Consider the following 18,301-nt stretch of genomic DNA (forward strand, 5'->3'; position numbering starts at 1 on the left):
AAGCAACAGAGAGGAACCTAGGTGGGAACTAGTTATTTATTTTCTTCCTGATCACGGAACAGTGGAGGTGGGAAGTCAGTGACTGCTCCTACACAAGCCTCCCAGGATGGGAGGTCAACCAGCAAGCCAGGCGTGGCCGGAGCCATCGTGCCCAAGAGGCTCCATCACGGGATGCAATGAGGAGGAGAGGTTGTTAAACCACCACCATCTTAATACGTGAAATGCTCACCTAGCAAGAGGAAACACAGCCAGGTTTACGTTTGGTGCACGGCACTGTTTTTAAAAACAGCTTTACGGGTGCCTGGGTGGCTCAGTGGGTTAAGCCTCTGCCTTTAGCTCAGGTGGTGATCTCAGGGTCCTGGGATCAAGCTCCGCATCGGGCTCTCTGCTCAGCAGGGAGCCTGCTTCCCCCCCCCCCCCCCCCCCCCCCCGCCTGCCTCTCTGCCTACTTGTGATCTCTGTCGGTCAAATAACTAAATAAAATCTTTAAAAACAAACAAACAAACAAACATAGCTTTAGGCAGAAGTCAAGAAATGACTGAATTAGAGATTTCTAGCTCAGCTGTAAGGCTTAGCTCCTTGGTGAGAGTTATTCTGCAGTTTTTATGGGCCCCCAGCTCTGGGATTTCCCTTCCCTTCCCATGCACACACCCGGAACAGGGAGCAGGGGAGAGAGCCCTGGAAGGGTTATCCCTGGAAGGAGGGGCAAGACGGTCTGCACAGCATACCAGGAGGCCTGCTCCTGATCTTGAATCAATGGAAGGAAATATGGAGATTTCAATGCCTTCATTTCCATTAAGGACTATCGTCTAAATGGGTCAGAGGGTCGCCCCTCTTCGTGTGCCTTAGAACTGAAATCTAAGGTCTGGTCAAGGTGAGGGCTTCCTTAATTGTTGGGGAGAATTCCTATAGGGAGCATCCATCCTCTGGAGAGCAGGAGTGGAGAGATCCCTGCAATGCCCCCCACGAATACACACATGTGCACCCCTCTGCTAGTCCCAAGTCACGGAGGGAGAGCATCTGAGCCCAGCCTGAGCAGACAGAGGAGTTGGTGGTCACGTCTCTGCATCGCTGTCCATAAATACCAGGGAGCCATCATCGTTTTCATCCATTACATTATAGAATGACTCGCATGACTGACTAGTGGGATTGGGCAGAAGTCAAGCCAATCCACTGGGATTGTTGTACTATCATGAAATAACACGTATTGCTTGAGCCTTGACATTAAAAGTACCAAGCAGGGGAATTCTTCTAAAGCGGTTTCTCTATCCAACATCCTGTGTGAGGGCCACACACCCCGGCCTGGCCCTTCCATCTGTCACTGATTAATTTAAATATTTCCTAGAGTTCTAGCTGTCATATTATGTGTTCTGGAAATGACTATCAGGGCTCTCCCAGTGGTAGAGAATCAATGAATAATACCAAGAAGACCTTGCTCATTTCTTTCAAAGTTATGTCAGCTCCCTGATACTTTATTAATCACTCTGTGTGTGTTCATGTGTGTGAGAGAGAGAGAGAGACAGACAGACAGACAGAGAGAGAGCATGTGAGAGCACACCATGGCAAAAACAGCTCTCCTGTGGGTGTGATACAAGCCGACAGCCTGAATGCAACTGTGAAATGAAAAAACAGTTAACAATGAAGGAAGAGAAACAAAAAGCAATTCAACAGATGCATGTCGTTTTTACTCTTCAGTGTGGACTGGTTTTTCTTGTTAATTATATCACCTATTCTTTCCTTATATTGATAATTACATAATTACATGAAACAGATGGGTGACAGAATGCACCCAGATGGCGAGAATGTAAACAGGCTTACAAATTGCTTATTCTTGAGCATATTATAAAGAATTATTTAATAATACATAGATTTCTATACTCTACACATCTGTCAAGGAAAGCCTTCAAAATAGCAGTTACTTTGTCATTTTTTCTTAAACAGATACAATGCCCTCCCCAGGAATTCCTAGGAGGCCAACTGCCATCTAGGGAAAATATTTAACCTTTTCCAATCATTTGGATACCTGAAATTCTGAAATTCTGAAAATCTGAGTTGGGTTGTTTTTTGTTTTTTGTTTTTTTTATTCTTTATTAAAAAACCGAAGTCACTGCTTCAAGGGGCGTTACAACTCCACACAGCTCTGGTAGTGCTTTGGGTAAGCTATGGGAGGTTAACAAGAAAAGGAAGGTTTAAGTACAAAATTTGAAATGTTTAACAGCATCTGTTGGGCTTGTGGCATGCAATTCATTTAAAATAACTGTGAAGGTCACCTGGGTGACTCTTTCTGTTGAGCCTCGGGCTTGGGCTTAGGTCATGATCTCAGGGTCCTGGGATCAAGCCACATGTCAGGCTCTCTGCTCGGCAGGGAGACTGCTTCCCCCTCTCTCTCTGCCTGCCTCTCTGCCTACTTGTGATCTCTCTCTCTGTGTCAAATAAATAAATAACATCTTAAAAAAATAAACAACTGAAATCGGGACGCCTAGGTGGCTCAGTCGGTTAAGCAGCTGCCTTCAGCTCAGGTCATGATCCCCCCATCCTGGGATTTGAGTCCCACATCAGGCTCCTTGCTCGGCAGGGAGCCTGCTTCTCCCTCAGCCTCTGCCTGCCACTCTGCCTGCATGTGCTCTCTCTCTTTCTCGCTCTGTGACAAACAAACAAATAAACAAATAATCTTAAAAAAAAAATAACTGAAATCAAAGGCAAAGCTTCAGTGCTGTCATTGGGTGTGTCCCCATGGGAGTGTGCCCAGGTGGAGGAGGCTCTCACGTGCAGGCAACGGGCAGGCCCTGGGACCGCCTAGGTTTCAGACAGGTATGAAGAAGGGAAATCAGCTCCTTCCTCCTGGCCCCCACACCACCCCTCTACCCCTCAGGTCAGGTCTTTGCTTAAATGACCTTTACCAGAGCGGTTTTCCTAACCCCATTCCCCCACCTCTCATCTTCCATCCCCTCCCAGGCTTTCTTTTTTTTTATTTGCAGAGAAATATAATGAAACCAATTGAACAGTTTCATTGAATTATTTAATGTTTTTCTATGTTTTATTTTGCAAAAGATGATATTCAGAGCTTTTTTTTTTTTTTTTTTTTTTTAAATTCCCTCTAACACTGGGGCACCTGGGTAGCTGTCGGTTAAGCATCTGTCTTCATCTCAGGTCATGCATGGTCCCAGGGTCCTGGGATTGAGTCCCGAATTGTGCTCCCTGCTCAGCGGGGAGCCTGCTTCTCTCTCTGCCTGCCACTTCCCCTGCCTGTACTCTCATGCTGTCTCATGCTCTCTCTCTCTCTGGCAAATAAATAAAGTCTTTACAAAAAGTTTCCCTCTAACACCAGCATAACTATTTTTGTTTGTATGTATTTCTTTCCTGCTTTTCTTATATGCATGTATATTTTTATACAGTTGAAATAAACCCCTAATTAACCAGAACAAAATAAACAGATGCATTTGGATACTTAGGGCCTGGAGATCCTTTTGGAATTTGGGCTTGGTGGGCTGTCCTCCAGTGGGGCAGGTCACCAGAAGGCAAGCCACTCATGTCCTGTCTCACTTCATGCCCAACGGAACCTGGATCTCAGCCTGGCTGCCCTGAGAGGATCCAAGGGTTCCTGGGCCCTAGGCAGCATCCTCCAGAACAAACAGCCCTTGCACAGCAAAACACTAGAGAGAGGGGAGATGGTAGGAAAATCCCCATGAAGAATAGAGTCAGGTGCCTACACCTGACAAGATAAAAGGGGTGACGAACCAAGGTCATGGATAGGGCACTGGGCATAGAGTTGAATCTAGCTACCCAAACGCCTTCAGAGTCTGGTATTTACCCCTGCCTTTGGAGTGAATCAGATCACACAGGTGTGTATCTGTCTGCGTGTCTATCCCCCTATTGATGACACAAAAGGAGGGGTGAGCTGTTAGAAGTCACGTGGCCCAGGGGGCCACTAGTCGGGGTCCTACCAACACAGAGTGATTCCAGACCCAGTGTGTACAGAGGGAGGCTGCCTAGTAAACTAATTAAAATAGTGGCCAATTATATATACTTCCATGGGACACTATCAGACATCATTTATGACCAGCTCACAAATTACAACTTGTGATAGAAAATGCCTGGGGGTGCCTGGGTGGCTCAGTTGGTTAAGCATCTGAGTCTTGATTTCAGCTCAGGTCTTGATCTCAGGGTTGTGAGTTCAAGTCCCCTGTTGGGCTCCATGCTGGGTGTGGAGCAGAGAGAAAGAGAAAGAAAGAGAGAGAGAAAGGAAGGGAAGGAAGGAGGGAGGGAGGAAGGAAGGAGAAGGGAAGGGAAGGAAAGAAAAGGCAAAAGAAAAGAAAAGAAAGCACGGGGTTCAATTTTTAAAATTAACAATCACCTCTGGTTTCACTGGAGCACCGTACTGAGGGTCAGTGAATGGAGGTGACAACGGGGACAGTTTCGGCCAGAGGAGCTTCATCAGGGTGACGGGAGAGCACTGTCCCAGACTGGCTCCCTAGCAGCGTGGCTCCTTTCGGTTAAACGCATAAACTGCCATAAAAACCTTGATTGTAACGACTACCATGGTGATCATTTCAACGCACAGAATTATATTACAAAAACAGAACAAACAAAAGCTGGGACACAACTGAAGAGTGCAAGAAGTAGGAGCAAGGGTATAGGATGTAATTTACGTTTATTACCAGGGGTTTCAACCGCCGGAACTGCTGGGGCCTGCCCGTGCTGTTGTCGACTCGTGTTTGAGATCTCCAACAAGTAGCAATAAAAAACCTTTACGGCTCCCACGCTCCTTCCATACCTATTTATTCTATCTCTCTCTCTTTTTTTTTTCTCCTGTTTTAAGCTGCCCTTTTTGTTTTCTTTCTTGCTTATTAAGTTGGTTACCATGGAGATCGTGACGTCAGTAATCTTGACTCAGCTTAATGGTTTGGAGGCAACAGACTGGATAATGGTTTTTATTTTTCCTTAAAGAGCTTTGACCCCAGAGAAAGGCGGCAGTGTGAGGATGGAAGACAGAGGACTTGGAGCCGCCCCTGGGATGGGGGCAACGTGCCGGGAGCAGGCACAGGGGGATCCCCGGGGCTGAGGCAGCAGGGGGCAGGCCAGAGCAGGCAGGAAGGTAGCCAGCACTTTGGCTTGCAAGGCCCACTTACTCTCTTGCCTCCAATTGGGGCAAATGTCACTTTCCCTTCAGAGTTGGTGAGTGTGTAAATGAGGACAATAGAACTCAGAAGGCTTTATGAAAATTACTAAATTCTAGAAAACTTCAAATCCGCCTGAGCTCCATGGGAGCGTATGTATGGGAATGTATGACTTCTCTAGGTTTCTGGCTGGCTTGTCTGTTTCCCTAGTCTTTCGCATCTTCCAAGAAAGTGTATCTTACTTTTTAAAACAAGAATTTACTTATTTTTAAAATCATTTTACTTATCGTCATCTGGACAAGCATACTCTTTAATTCCTATCCCCTATTTCTCCCCTTCCCCAACCCATTTCTCCTCTGGTAACCATCAGTTTGTTCTCTGTAGTTAAGAGTCTGGGTCTTGGTTTACCTCTCTCTCTCTCTTCTATTTTTTTTCCTTTTTAAAGTAGAATTTATTGGGGCGCCTGGGTGGCTCAGTGGGTTAAAGCCTCTGCCTTTGGCTCAGGTCATGATCTCAGGGTCCTGGGATCGAGCCCCACATCGGGCTCTCTGCTCAGAAGGGAGCCTGCTTCCTCCTCTCTCTGCCTGTCTCTCCGCCTACTTGTGATCTGTCTCTGCCAAAGAAATAAATAAAATCTTTAAAAAAAAATAAAGTAGAATTTATTAACAAGAAACAACATCTAAAAGCTTTCATGAAAAGATCTAAAAGTTGGATTTATAATATGTGTATCCATGGACACAAAATCGCTTCATAATGAATGGAGCTATGTTTTTCTAATTCCTCCATTGGCCAGAGGGAGTGAGCCAGCCCCACAGGGGCCGTCTTGGTCTGCAATCTGTGTGTATATTATTGTTATCATCATGGAGGAGTACTACTTAATATTAACAGATGTATTTCATTCCTGTCCCTGTTGACTCATGACTTCTCCTGACATCTTCAGGCAGCAGTCAGGGGACACCAGCCATTGGACAGATAGCCGCAGAAGAGTGAGTAGGTCAGTTCTTTTCAAAACTCATGGCAGATTGAGAGAAGATTTTTGAGTCTCAGAAAAGCCTGACTTTTGAGTATCAGAAGTCAGAGTTGATGCCTCACTTCTTAAATGATAGATTTCAAAAGAACACATGATAATGTGATAACAAAGTCTGTTGTCCCAATACTGGAAGAGGGAGGAAAATAAGAGGGAAAGAGAGACAAGTATGGAATAGGCCTCTCCTTCCCTCTGGTTAAAGCCATGAAAGTGGAAGTCAGGGACAGGATCCTCACAGAGCTTCTGGAGAACATGGGAATATGGGAGCAGAGCAATCTGTGCCTCACAGGGATGCCCCTGCCACCTGTTCCGAGAAAGGTGGAGATGGTTGAGGGTGGTGTCAGGGCAAGAAAGATGATGAGGCTGGTCATGAGCTTCCCAAAGCCCAGAGTGGGGTCGGAGGGAGAGAATCAGAGAGGGAAGCATAGCGGGTGACAGAAAGAGAGGGTGAGGTGTGGGGGAGAAGGATATATATTGAGAAATACAGACAGGAAGAGCACACTCCAGTCAACAGCCTGCCTGACTCAAACAGTTCTCAAGGCCATGAAGAGAATGTCCCCACTATAAGTAGTTAAGGGCCAGCTGGGGACCTGGATGACAAAATAAGGGATGTGTTAGGACAAGCTGAAGTTCTGAGCACCAGAACATGGCTCCCCAACCCCTCCATGCCTTTGTGATGCCAAGATGCTTCATGGGCTCTCGAGAACTATAATGTCTTCCTCACCGGAAAAAAAAAAAAAAAAAAAGGGAAAATTCCTGAATGGACTCCATTTAAACGTTAAATGGTAAAATTTACTTGGAACTGATGGAGATTACTTCTCCCTTCAGGTGGAGTGGAGACTCCATGGAGGGATTCAGAGGAGCCCAAGAAAAATGGGAAAATGGAACACTGCCATCTTGTAGACCTCATTATCTGACTCGAAACATTTATATCTGACAATAAAAAAGGGCTTCCTGCATGCTGGTGGTTTACTTAGACAAAGCAAGCCCATTGCAAAGAGAAATGATCTTTTCAAAGTAGGGAATCATAACTTTCATTTTCCTAAATTCTAAAACTTGATGTTTTTTGATTCCAGAAAGAGTAGCTTTACCTTTGACCTAGCAAAACAGTTTCCAGGAATTTGCTGAAAGGACATAATGATGAATATCCTCAAAAATAACAAGTATGGACATGGCAGCATTGTTCATAATGATATAATTTGGATAAAGACTGAAATGACCAACATTAGGGAATTGGCTTGCAACACCAGTGGTGAATCTTGGGATCTGGCACCAGGATGCTGCCGTCCCAAAGCCTGCGCCTAGCAGCTGTCTGGCCTCGGGTAAATTATGTCACACAGGACAGCAGAGGCTGAAGACAATGGGTGCTACATTCCAAAGAAACTCCTCTTCTGAAGAATGTCAAAGCAGGTGGATAAGTACTGGTTAAATGACTTTTAAAGCCGTCACTCACAATGAGAATATAAAAGGGTAAGAAAAATAGATATAAGAGAAGATTCTTCTAGAGATTTCCTCAGTGAGCTACAATGATCTGCTTTGGGTCAGATGCCACCCCACCCCAAAGAGGAGACATGGGGATGGCCTTGTCTTTCACTTTAAGTCTCAAGAAAAGGTCATGGGAACCCTTAGCAACCCTCACATGAGCTCCCACAGTTAGTGGACCAAGTGGACTGCTACGTGATTTCTGCCCGAGAGATCTGAAGGGCACGTCAGGTCGGTGGCTGCTGCTGGGCAACGAAGTGAAGCGGCCATCTGTTGACAGGTGTGGACTTTTATCAGAGGTTTTTCCTAGGGGGCCACCTTGAGGGGAGATTAAGACTCAGGCTGCAGAGCTAGAGGGTTTTTTTTTTTTTTTTAAGATTTTATTTATTTATTTGACAGACAGAGATCACAAGTAGGCAGAGAGGCAGGCAGAGAGAGGGGGAAGCAGGCTCCCTGCAGAGCAGAGAGCCCGAAGTGGGGCTTGATCCCAGATCCCTGAGATCACGACCTGAGCCAAAGGCAGAGGCTTAACCCACTGAGCCATTCAGGTGCCCCAGAGCTAGAGGGTTCTTACCTACACGAGGATGGGGGTGGGAGGTCCCCAGTGACAGGAATCTCTGAGGAAACCAAGCACCCACCATGAGAAGAGGAGTCCGGCCCACAGAGCAGGAGCCATCCGATGACAACAGCAGTCACGGAAGGAATCCACCCCCCCAGCGCTGCCCCTCCTCCCTGCCCTGGCCCCCCAGTTACACAAGGACCAGGAATATAGCTAAATAACAAGAAACTAACAGGATTAAAGAAAAACACCCCGAACTGTAATAAGCTAAAGAGATGCTAAATAAGTGGGGGCTTGGTGAGTTAGAGAGAAAAGGGCCTCTCTGCCCTCCTTCCCCAGCTACGGCTTCCGCAGGGGAAGCAGGAACTCTAATCTTCAGAGGAAAGTGGAGTTTTGATTATTACAGGAAATGAAACTGGACATTTCGTGGAATGAAGATGAGGTTTTGTGATTTGGAGGGGTGACCCATGCAACTTTTGTTACCTAAAACTGACCAAAAAGTCACAGGCCTTGCCTACTTCTTTCTGCCTGGGTACGGGGCGGGGGTGGGGGGGTTGTGGGGGGCGGGGGTTAGGGCGGGAAACCCGGCCACAGAGAGCACATTTACAGAGCGGCAGAAGGCAGAAATCAAGCGGCTTCGTCATTAGTCCCACAAGTCCTGCTGGGCTTAATGCTCTGCTACATAACTGAACCTCTCCTCATCTCTTTGCTCCCCCACAAATCGGGGACAATGACACCCCGACTTCTGTTGAGTCCATCCGTGCAGGTGTCTGACACAGAGCCCAGCACAGGAAGTACTCACGGACGGTGAGGGGGTCGTTCATCACAGGGCAAGTGCAACCACTAAAGGGACATTCTGGAATACTTCGTAACATGCAAAGACATTCACGATATATTCAGTGGAAAAGTGTGTTTCAAAACGCCGTATTTGATCGCCATGTATTTTTTTTTTCCCCACAGAAAATAATCTCACAGTAAAAACACCAAAATATTAACAAAGGTAACCTAGAGAGAGAGGATTGCAGATTGTAGGGATTTTCTTTCTATTGATTTTTCCTAAAATTTCTACTATAAATATGGACTGCTTTTGTAACGGCCTATTTTTTTTTTTTAATCAAGAGGAAAAGAAGTAACTTCCTGAGTCAGAGTCAGCATCTGCAGGGCTAATTGTCCCCTTTGTCATTTTATATCCCCAGCTATTTAAAAATACACAAAGCAAAGCCTCCTGTTGGTGCTGCCCTGCCTTTTCCTCCCTGAAGGCGGATTGTGAAGAAGCCACTTAGCTGTGAAGGCCAGTTCCTGCCCCGGGGAGCTAGGTCCACCCAGGAGCCCGGCTTGGCTGGGGCCCTCCAGAGCGAGAGCAGACAGCTGATATATCCCGAGGCGCTTCTGGACCTCTGTGGTATTCATTACTCTGGCTCTGCAGGGAACAGAATGCATTTTTTTTTTTTCTTCCTACCGGGTTGCGGCAAGAACCCGATCAGCATCCAGGAAAGCCCCAGGATTCTCTGTCTCTGTCTCTCTCTCTCTCTCTTTTTTTTTTCCTGTTCGGAGCTGTTTTAAAAGCAGTAACACTAGGAAAGGTGGACTCAAACAAAGGACAGGCTGGTGTTTAAAAACCAGAAAGTTCTCCATTTCTCTCTTGTGGTTTGGATGGGCTTTTTTTTTTTTTTTTTTTTTCCTCCTGCTGCTGGAGCTCTTCTAACTGTGCATGGAAGCCTACAGAAGGCTGATGAGCCAGAGAGGGTAAGGCAAGGAAGATAAGATCAGGAGAGATCAGATTTTAGAAAAAATTCTGCTTTCGGAATGACTGAAGCTAGTATTGTCGGTGTACAGTCAACCAGGAATGATGCTCTCCAGGAGTGGTGGAGGAGCCCCGCTTCTGAACTGAAAGAAGAGTTAGATACACTGCCTGGCCATGGCCTTGAGTGGACCAGCACTTGGCCACTTATTAGCAGGAATGCTGGGTCTCACCCAAGAATGAGAGAGTGCAAAATGGTGCAGTCACTGGGGTAAACAGTTTGGAAGATCCTCAAAATGTTGAACATAGAGTTACCATATGAACGAGCAATCCTACTCCTAGGTATACACACCCAGGAGAAACAAAAACATATAGCCACATAAAAACCTGTGCAGGAATGTTCGTTGCAACGTGATGGAAACAACTCAAATGTCCATTGACTGATGAATGGATAAATAAAATGTAAAATGTAGCGGATACATATAATAGAGTATTCTTCAGCAATAAAAAGGAATCAAGCAGGGGCGCCTGGGTGGCTCAGTGGTTAAGCATCTGCCTTCAGCTCAGGTCATGATCTCAGGGTCCTGGGATTGAGTTCCACATCAGGCTTCCTGCTCAACAGGGGTCTGCTTCTCCCTCTCCTTCTGTGTTCCCTTGCTCTCTCAATCTCTCTCTCCCAAGTAAATAAATAAAATCAAGTACTGATACACACAAGAAAATGGATGAACCTTATAAACATGCTAAGTGAATGCAGACAGTCCCAAAATGCCACATCGTATAACTCTACTTCTACAAAATGTCCACAGTAGGCAGATTCAGGCAAACAGAAAATAAATCAGTAGTTGCCTAGGGCTGGGGAAAGGGGTGGGTAGGGAGTAGATACTAAGGGCTTTCTTTCCTGGAGTGACAAAAAAAGTTCTAAAATTAGATGGTATTGTTTGCCCAACTGTGTAATATACTAAAAACTAATAAGTTTCATAACTTAATGGGTGAATTGTATGGCATATAACTTATGTCTCAATAAAGCTGTTAAAGAGAAAGGGAGGGAGGAAGGCACAGAGAGAGGGAGAGAGAGACAGTGATTGTCCTATGATATCTACCCTAGAAAATAAGGATAAGACGTAGGATTGATTTTGATGATGTTGAGATTGTTAAGAAGTAACTTTACTTTTCACAGTGTCTTAGCTTATCACACCCCGAAGATCTCATTCTGGCATTTGATCACAGGTCAATTTCTTTTTTTTTTTTTTTCTTTTTTTTAAAGAGAGATCACAAGTAGGCAGAGAGGCAGGCAGAGAGAGGGAAGCAGACTCCCCGTTCAGCAGAGAGCCTGATGCGGGACTCGACCCCAGGACCCTGAGATCATGACCTGAGCTGAAGGCAGAGGCTTAACCCACAGAACCACCCAGGCGCCCCCACAGGTCAACTTCTAAACAATGTCCAGGCTTGTCAATTATGCCACTAGAGCATCTCCTATCCATCCCTGGCCTCCCATACAAACCTTCAGTCACTTTCCAGGCCATTTCTTCTAGCACTTTCTAAGAACACTGTGAAGCTCCATGTAGCACAGAACTGAATATCAAGAAATTTATAACACAACATAACCTATGTATGGGATCCCAATTTTTTCCTCCTTTCCTAGCAGCTGCCACTATCATTTCAAAAGGTTTGCGACAATAAGCTAGAGAGTACCAATAGCCTGATCAGCGGGTGTCTAAAAATTGACCCTGGCACACCAGCCTGGCCCTGTGCATCTGTTCCTTCCCAGGCGAGCCCCGGCCAGGGTCAGGCTGGCCCGGAATCAGAATCAAGAATGAAGGACTCAGCCAAGAGGAAAATCCAAACCTCTCTGGGGGAAAGACAGTTATCTGTGGGTCACCTTTTGATTAAGGATCTGGTGCCAGAGATCTGGGAGATCCCAAAAGGTCTTCTGTCAAGCCATCTTCTTTTTCTGTAGTTTTGGTCTTCCTACAATGACTTGTGATAGCAGCACTTTTGCTTTTTAGATAAGAGAATATATATATCATGATGGTTGAAGGCAGGGTTCTGGCAGCAGACCGTCCAGATCTGAAGCTCTGCCAATGAATTAGTCTTTGGACAAGTCATTTACCCTCCTTCCCTACAAGCCTGTTTTCTTTAGGTACCCTGAGGAGGGGCGTAGCTGTGACTCTTTACACGTGCTGATTCATGGCAAGCCTTTAGTAAGGCTGTTGGGAGAAATCGCTGCTGTTGCGATTTTTCTGTAAATTTAAAAGGAAGGAATTATGTGAATAATGAGAATAAATCACTGATGGCACATGAGTCATACTGCTGTATACATGTATACTGCATATAATACTAAACTAGATAGTGTTCAGAGAACTGGAATGAAATGACCACAGAACTTGTACTGTTTGAAGGAGAAAAAAAAAGAGCTCATGAAGGAACGTCTATAAACTATCCTAAGAATGTCAGAGAAAAGGGTTCATCATAAATAGGAGCAAACACACTTCCTATAGGTAGTGCAAATGGCTGAGAAATGGCTTGAAAAAGCACCCTTGACTCATGGGCGTGATTTAAAGTGCGTTAATTTCATTTCAAGATCCTATCACCATGGTCACACTGAGAGGATCAGGGCATATACGATGTTGAAAAACAAGCGTACGTATTTTTAGTAACCTCTATCCAGGAGAAGCCAAAGGGCTGATTTCAAAATACACCACACACTCTGACCACAACTACAACCAGTGGAGTCTAACCATGGGCAGCCAAAGTTCCCAAGTTTAAAGAAGGGGTTGGGGGACAATCAAGCTGGGGAAAATTTAGCAGGTGCTGGGAGAATAATGCAATTTCCTAGGGCAGCAGATGCACAAGTGAAACAGTATCCAGTAACAGTCCATCAGATGGTAATTACCACTGGACTGGGGAAGAACAGCCGAGATGAAAAGGGACAATTCAAAGGGTAACTGAATGCCAGTCAGTGACATCTTCTTGAGAGATCACATACCAGGAAGAAGCCGGCCAGCACTTAGCTCTGAGAAGGGGGGGGGGGGGGTTTAAATAAACTGTCATTTTCCTTTGTAGGAGGACAAAGGGAACATGGAGGCCTCAAAGAATTCATTAGTTAAGACTTTAAAAGACCATCACTAATCAACCACCCACCACAAATAATAACCACAGGCATCGATTGCCCTGAAAATGAGATTCCTGCATCATCTGAAAGATAATAGCTTGGTTTGGTCCCAAAAATTTGGGGGGGGGGGGGAAGAAAGAGAGATGAGTTCACACTGTAATTCTATGGATCCCATAAACCAAGATGAAGGGCAAAAGACACCGAAATGGATGATGGGGAGCATGTATGAGACTGAAGTGAGCATAGGAGCTGTTTCAGCTCAAAGCAGATTTTCTGGTATTTCATATTATAAATAAGACTCATTTGAAATGAAACAGTATGTCAGAACAAACGCATTCTCGACCAAGTGATGGTGGAGACCCGGTGTGGATCCTCCCCCTGAGTTTGGCTCTCAACACCGGGGCCAGTGTGGCCCTCTTCCCATCCCTGGTTTGACTAGCCACAACAGTCCCCACATTAACACGGGCACCAGTCTGTGAACTTCCAGAGGGCAGGGGTCACGGTTATCTCTGAATGCCTATGTGGGAGCAGGAAAGGAAAGAAAATGGAACCATCCCAAAGTCAGTGTGGCTCAAACTGCTCCACAGTCTTTCATTAATATGGTCATTCAATTAATTCAGCCACATTTTGAGTATTTCCCTGACCATGGTTTTCATGCATGTGGACCATGCACTGATTCATTACCAAAAAAAAAAAAAAAAAAAAAAAAAATCCGTCCCAATAAGTCTCACAATGTGAGGCCAAGATGGACAATTCAAGCTGAGAAATGAGTCTTCCAAGCCTGGCCCATGTAGTTATGGTCTTGGTCAGAAAAAAAGCCTTCTCTCTTATCCGTGGATCTACACTGGTTGACTGTGGAGATATTATGATGAATCCTTGAGACCTGCCTCTGTAATATGTGATGAAAATCATTTATGTGTTTTCCAGGTCCTTTCTTAAGACCCGATATGGGGCAGGCAGTCAATTAATACAATAATAGGGAAGGTATTATGGCAGAGACACCTATCATCCAAACCAGGCAGAAACCACCAGGGCCTTGGGGTGGGTGGGGACATATTTCCCTGCCAACAGTGATGAATTTCAATCACTGCTCGCTTGTGCCAGATTCAAATTGGCAACCCACCGAGATGAAACACTCTCTATCCCATTACTCATGCCTGGAGTGATCTGTTCCCTTGAAGACTGGCTTTCTACGTGAAAGCAAGGGAAAGGATGGTCACTCTGAGATGGTTTAAGTAGGATAAAAGGTATGAAAGGCAAGTGCCCAGCCAGGGAAATGTGCGGACATGGTGAAGGAGCCATATAACCTTCATCTGCTAGGGGGTATAGCAAACTTGAAGGGAAAATAAAAGGAGTTCATTTAGTAATGACAGTCACTCAAGTTCACTAAGTTCAATGGCTGCAACACTATTGCTCTTCTAAGAAAACAATGTTCTTAGGACTCTATAGAAATTCGTCCTAGAAAATTTCTATTTGGCTCACCCTTGTCTCAGGTAATTGGCCTAAAGCATGAAACCCAACTAAAATGTTGAAACGAAAAAAAAATTTAAATAATATAATTTAGCATTTTTACTTTTGAGTATCCAGTCCTGTCCCTTGTGGATTATGGTCTTGATAATCACTCGATAAAACTTTTAAGATTTCTGAAATATTTACTAAATCATGTTTGCTAAATCTAATTCTTTACTAGAACCTTCTCAAGGAGGAGTACAATAAGTAGCAGCAGAAGTGTTTCTACAAAAGTCAAAATTCACGGATACAATAGACAACACGGCACAACATGGCAGGTACCAAGCACCAGCCCCACCCGTCTGGTAAGTTGTTGTCTCCCTGGACCAGTGATTTAAACAATCCTTCTCTGCTGTCCCTCAAAATGAGCTAAGGCTCTACAGGGCACACACAGCACACTGAGATTACCACAGAAAAGTTTATGAAATGTAAGTAATGATTTTAACTCATACCAACCTGGGAAGTCATGATAAGATTGTTTTGAATGAAACAAAATGTTTTTTTCTGGCTTTATCCCCACCTGGAGCTCCAGGATCTGGAGATTCCTGGGGGCAGAGGTGGGGAGAAGCTCCTGGTATTCACAAAAGAATTGTTCTTGGTAACCAGGTGACAGCTTTGCATTCCCCCCTTTCCTTGGAAGAACTGAAGGCAATGGAGTCCCGTGAGGGCTTCTCCTGGTCCAATAATATGGTCTGTCCATCCTTGAAGGATTCTCAGCAGTGAGTGCAAAAGGGCAGCAACTGTCCTCCTTACCTTGATCTGACACAGAAGCTGCATCCTTGGGAAGGGAGGCACCTTCTGGGGTCACCATGACTCTAGGGAAACTGTTTCAGGGTGTGATAGAAGAAGCCACCCTCTATGACCCCAAGGCACTCTCTTTGTGCTAAACCTGTGGGTCTTGGCTTTCATTCCAAAGGAGTCCAATCCGAAAACAGCCCATCTGGTGGCCGTCCCAAAGGTCCTCCAGATGGGCTTGGCCACTCTTACCTTCAGCGTGGACAGACCATAAGTTGTAGTGCTCTGGGCCCTGCTACTTAGAACCTACCCATGATCCTGGATGAAATATATGTATCTGAGAATTGCTTCAAAATGATAAGGAGGAAGGAGAAGTGGGTGGGGGTGTAGATGATTCAAAATTGGACAAAAATTGCAAGAATTGGACATTTTTGAAGCTCAGTGCCAAGTATCTGGGTGTTTCAGTGCTACTCAACATGGGGTCTGAGACAGGTGCCCATCGGCAAACTGTCATTGGTCTTTGAAGATGTAAGCACAGAGATGGAGAGAAGCATTCAGCAACGTTTATAACAATTGGGCAGAGTAATTGTGTTTGATCTAATAATAAAATAATTGGACTTGAGTTTTGTCTTCCTTTGTTGTTAAACTCATTCTTAAGGAATTCACCTTTTACAAAGCTATCGGTCTATGTTGGATTGTACCTTTAAAAAAAAAAAAGAGGTTAAGGTCCCTCGGCACAGACAGGATGAGAAGCCCTGCTTTATCTGGTTCTTTCTACTTGGGTATATGCTTGACCTTTTCCATAATAAAGAGTAAGGAGGGAAAGAACTGCTATTGACTTTTAGTCACTCCTCAAATATAAGTTTAGAACTGATCAGAAAAGAGATATAAATTTATTGTCCATTTGACAAATGTAAGGATGATTGCAGGATTTAAGCAGCCGTGGTTATGGTAAGCAGGTGCCACTCAGCCGGGTCTTGATGGAGCCCCTCCCCCGCTCCACCCAGTGCACCCGTTTGCAGACTGGGAGCTGGGGGCAGCAGAATGACATATTTCCTGCACTGCTGGGGTTGCCCAAGCTCTTCATCTGAGCACGGCATCGAGCAACTCCTTGGCTAGTCTTTTTGGAGAGTTTAAACCTTCCACTTTCCTCTTTCCTCTCTCACAACAGACAAACGTCAGCACACTGAGGGAATTTTTTTTTTTCAACTTATTTAAATGGAAGTGTCTACAAATACTACAAGCCCACATATGCACATCAACTTGACAAGATCGTGGTTTTTTTTTTTTTTTCCCAGCTAATTCATTGAACATGGCCATGTGTACACACACATGTGCATTTTCAGTGAAAGTGCAATCTAGGTTCTATTTGGGTTTCTTCTGTTCTGGTAATAAACGCATCCCGGGGTTGTTCATTTTAAGGCTAAGCCCCGTGCCACCCCAGGGCAGCTCAGAGAGTCCGGTTAATCATCCTGGCTCCCCACAGAGGGGTTAAAGCAAACCCAGCTTAGGACCCGGCTCTGCTGTCTCTGTCAGCTTTGTCAGACTTGTGAATGCCCACTTCTGCCTTGCAAACAAAACATCAGTGGAAAGGGGGAACCTGTGTTTGAGGAAGGAGAAAGAAAACAGAAATACGTCGGGAGTTTGACTCCCGCCCACCTGGGCAGAGACATAAAGCGTCCCCGTGGGGTCTGTCATCCAGGGATCAGGCCACCCCTGTTTCAGGTTTCTGTGAAATAACCACCTGAGGGAAAGGGCTGCAGGGGAGCCTGGGCAGGGCGCCCCTGTAAGGGCACGAGCTCCAGGCTCCCTGTAATTAAGAAGCAGCCTGCTCCCGAGAAGACGGCACTGCTACCCCATCTGCCACGCCCGCGCGACTTGGCTCGGCGCCTCCCTGCCTGCTGCCGCCCGGCTACCCACCGGATCCTTGGAGACCGCCTTTGATGGAGCGTTGATGCCAAGCTTTTCCAGAGGATAGACAATCTGTCGTCGTGGCCGCACGGGAACCAAGTAATGAAGGGCGGATGTCAGGGAGTGGGCAGAGGAGTTCTGGAACTGAAAGACAGCAATCTCTGTTTTAGGGGAGAGAATGTGAGGGCAGTGCTGCACAGATGCCTGCGTGCGGCTTTACAAATACAAAAGTCTGAACCCGGCCAAATCGGAGAGAGGGGGAAAAATCAGCAAATAAACAAACAGACTCTTCGAGCGGAGGAATGAATTGTAGATAATGCCTGACACTAATGAAGATAATTACGAGAGTAATTACATTACTATCTCTGTGGGAATGACAGATAAACAAGTGGTTTGGTTTATGGGATTTTTCAGTACAAGTATTTTCCCCAGGAGGATATTCTTCTCCATAGTGATCATGAATCAGCTTGATTTGACCCCATTAAGCTCTGTTATCTGCGTCCTGTTAACCTTTGCGTGTTTGGCACAAGCTGCTTTAAGAAGGCACATAGATAAACATGTCATCTGAGGGGAGGCTGAGTGCAGCCGTGGAGATCCTCCTGTTCGTGAAAGGCACAGTTACTCCAAATGGATCTTTGTTGACAAAAAGAAGGGTTTTAAAACAAAAAGGTGAAACTGGAAAGTGGGGTTGGGGTTAGGGAAATTGGATCATATTATTTTGACTTATATTAGTGCTAAATTATGAGCCGGATTTATGCTTACTGTAACAGACTATGATAAATCATGTTTTAGGAGAATGTGTTAAATATTCATTTTACTCCATTTTTAAAACTTGGCAGAGAAAACTGAACATGGTGATTTTTATTCCTTTCACATTTATGAAATCTGGGGGGTTCTGGTGAAACTAACTCAGGGTATTTCAATCACTTAAACCTCAGGAGTTAAACTGTGACACCAAAATCTCTAATGACATGTTTATGGAATTTAAACTGGAAAACAAAGCAAGTAAAACTCAACTAAAACTAGGTGTAGTTTAATAAATAAGATGGTTTACGTATGACTTAGCTGCTGTTCGATAGCCCCCCACCCCCAGGCATTTCTGAGAGCT

At 45.2% G+C, this 18,301-nt stretch overlaps 1 protein-coding gene across 3 annotated transcripts in view; it reads right to left on the reverse strand.

Moving 5' to 3' along the window:
• CFAP61 (cilia and flagella associated protein 61) overlaps positions 1–18,301 on the reverse strand; it is a 298,721-nt gene that overhangs the window by 143,321 nt on the left and 137,099 nt on the right. For all 3 annotated transcript variants that reach the window (XM_047743846.1, XM_047743844.1, XM_047743845.1), the window contains exon 17: positions 17,203–17,337. In XM_047743846.1, the coding sequence (XP_047599802.1) occupies positions 17,203–17,337 (135 nt within the window). The remainder of the gene's footprint in view (positions 1–17,202; positions 17,338–18,301) is intronic.

This window comes from Lutra lutra, chromosome 9 (assembly GCF_902655055.1).
Source record: "Lutra lutra chromosome 9, mLutLut1.2, whole genome shotgun sequence".
Lineage (NCBI taxonomy): Eukaryota > Metazoa > Chordata > Mammalia > Carnivora > Mustelidae > Lutra > Lutra lutra.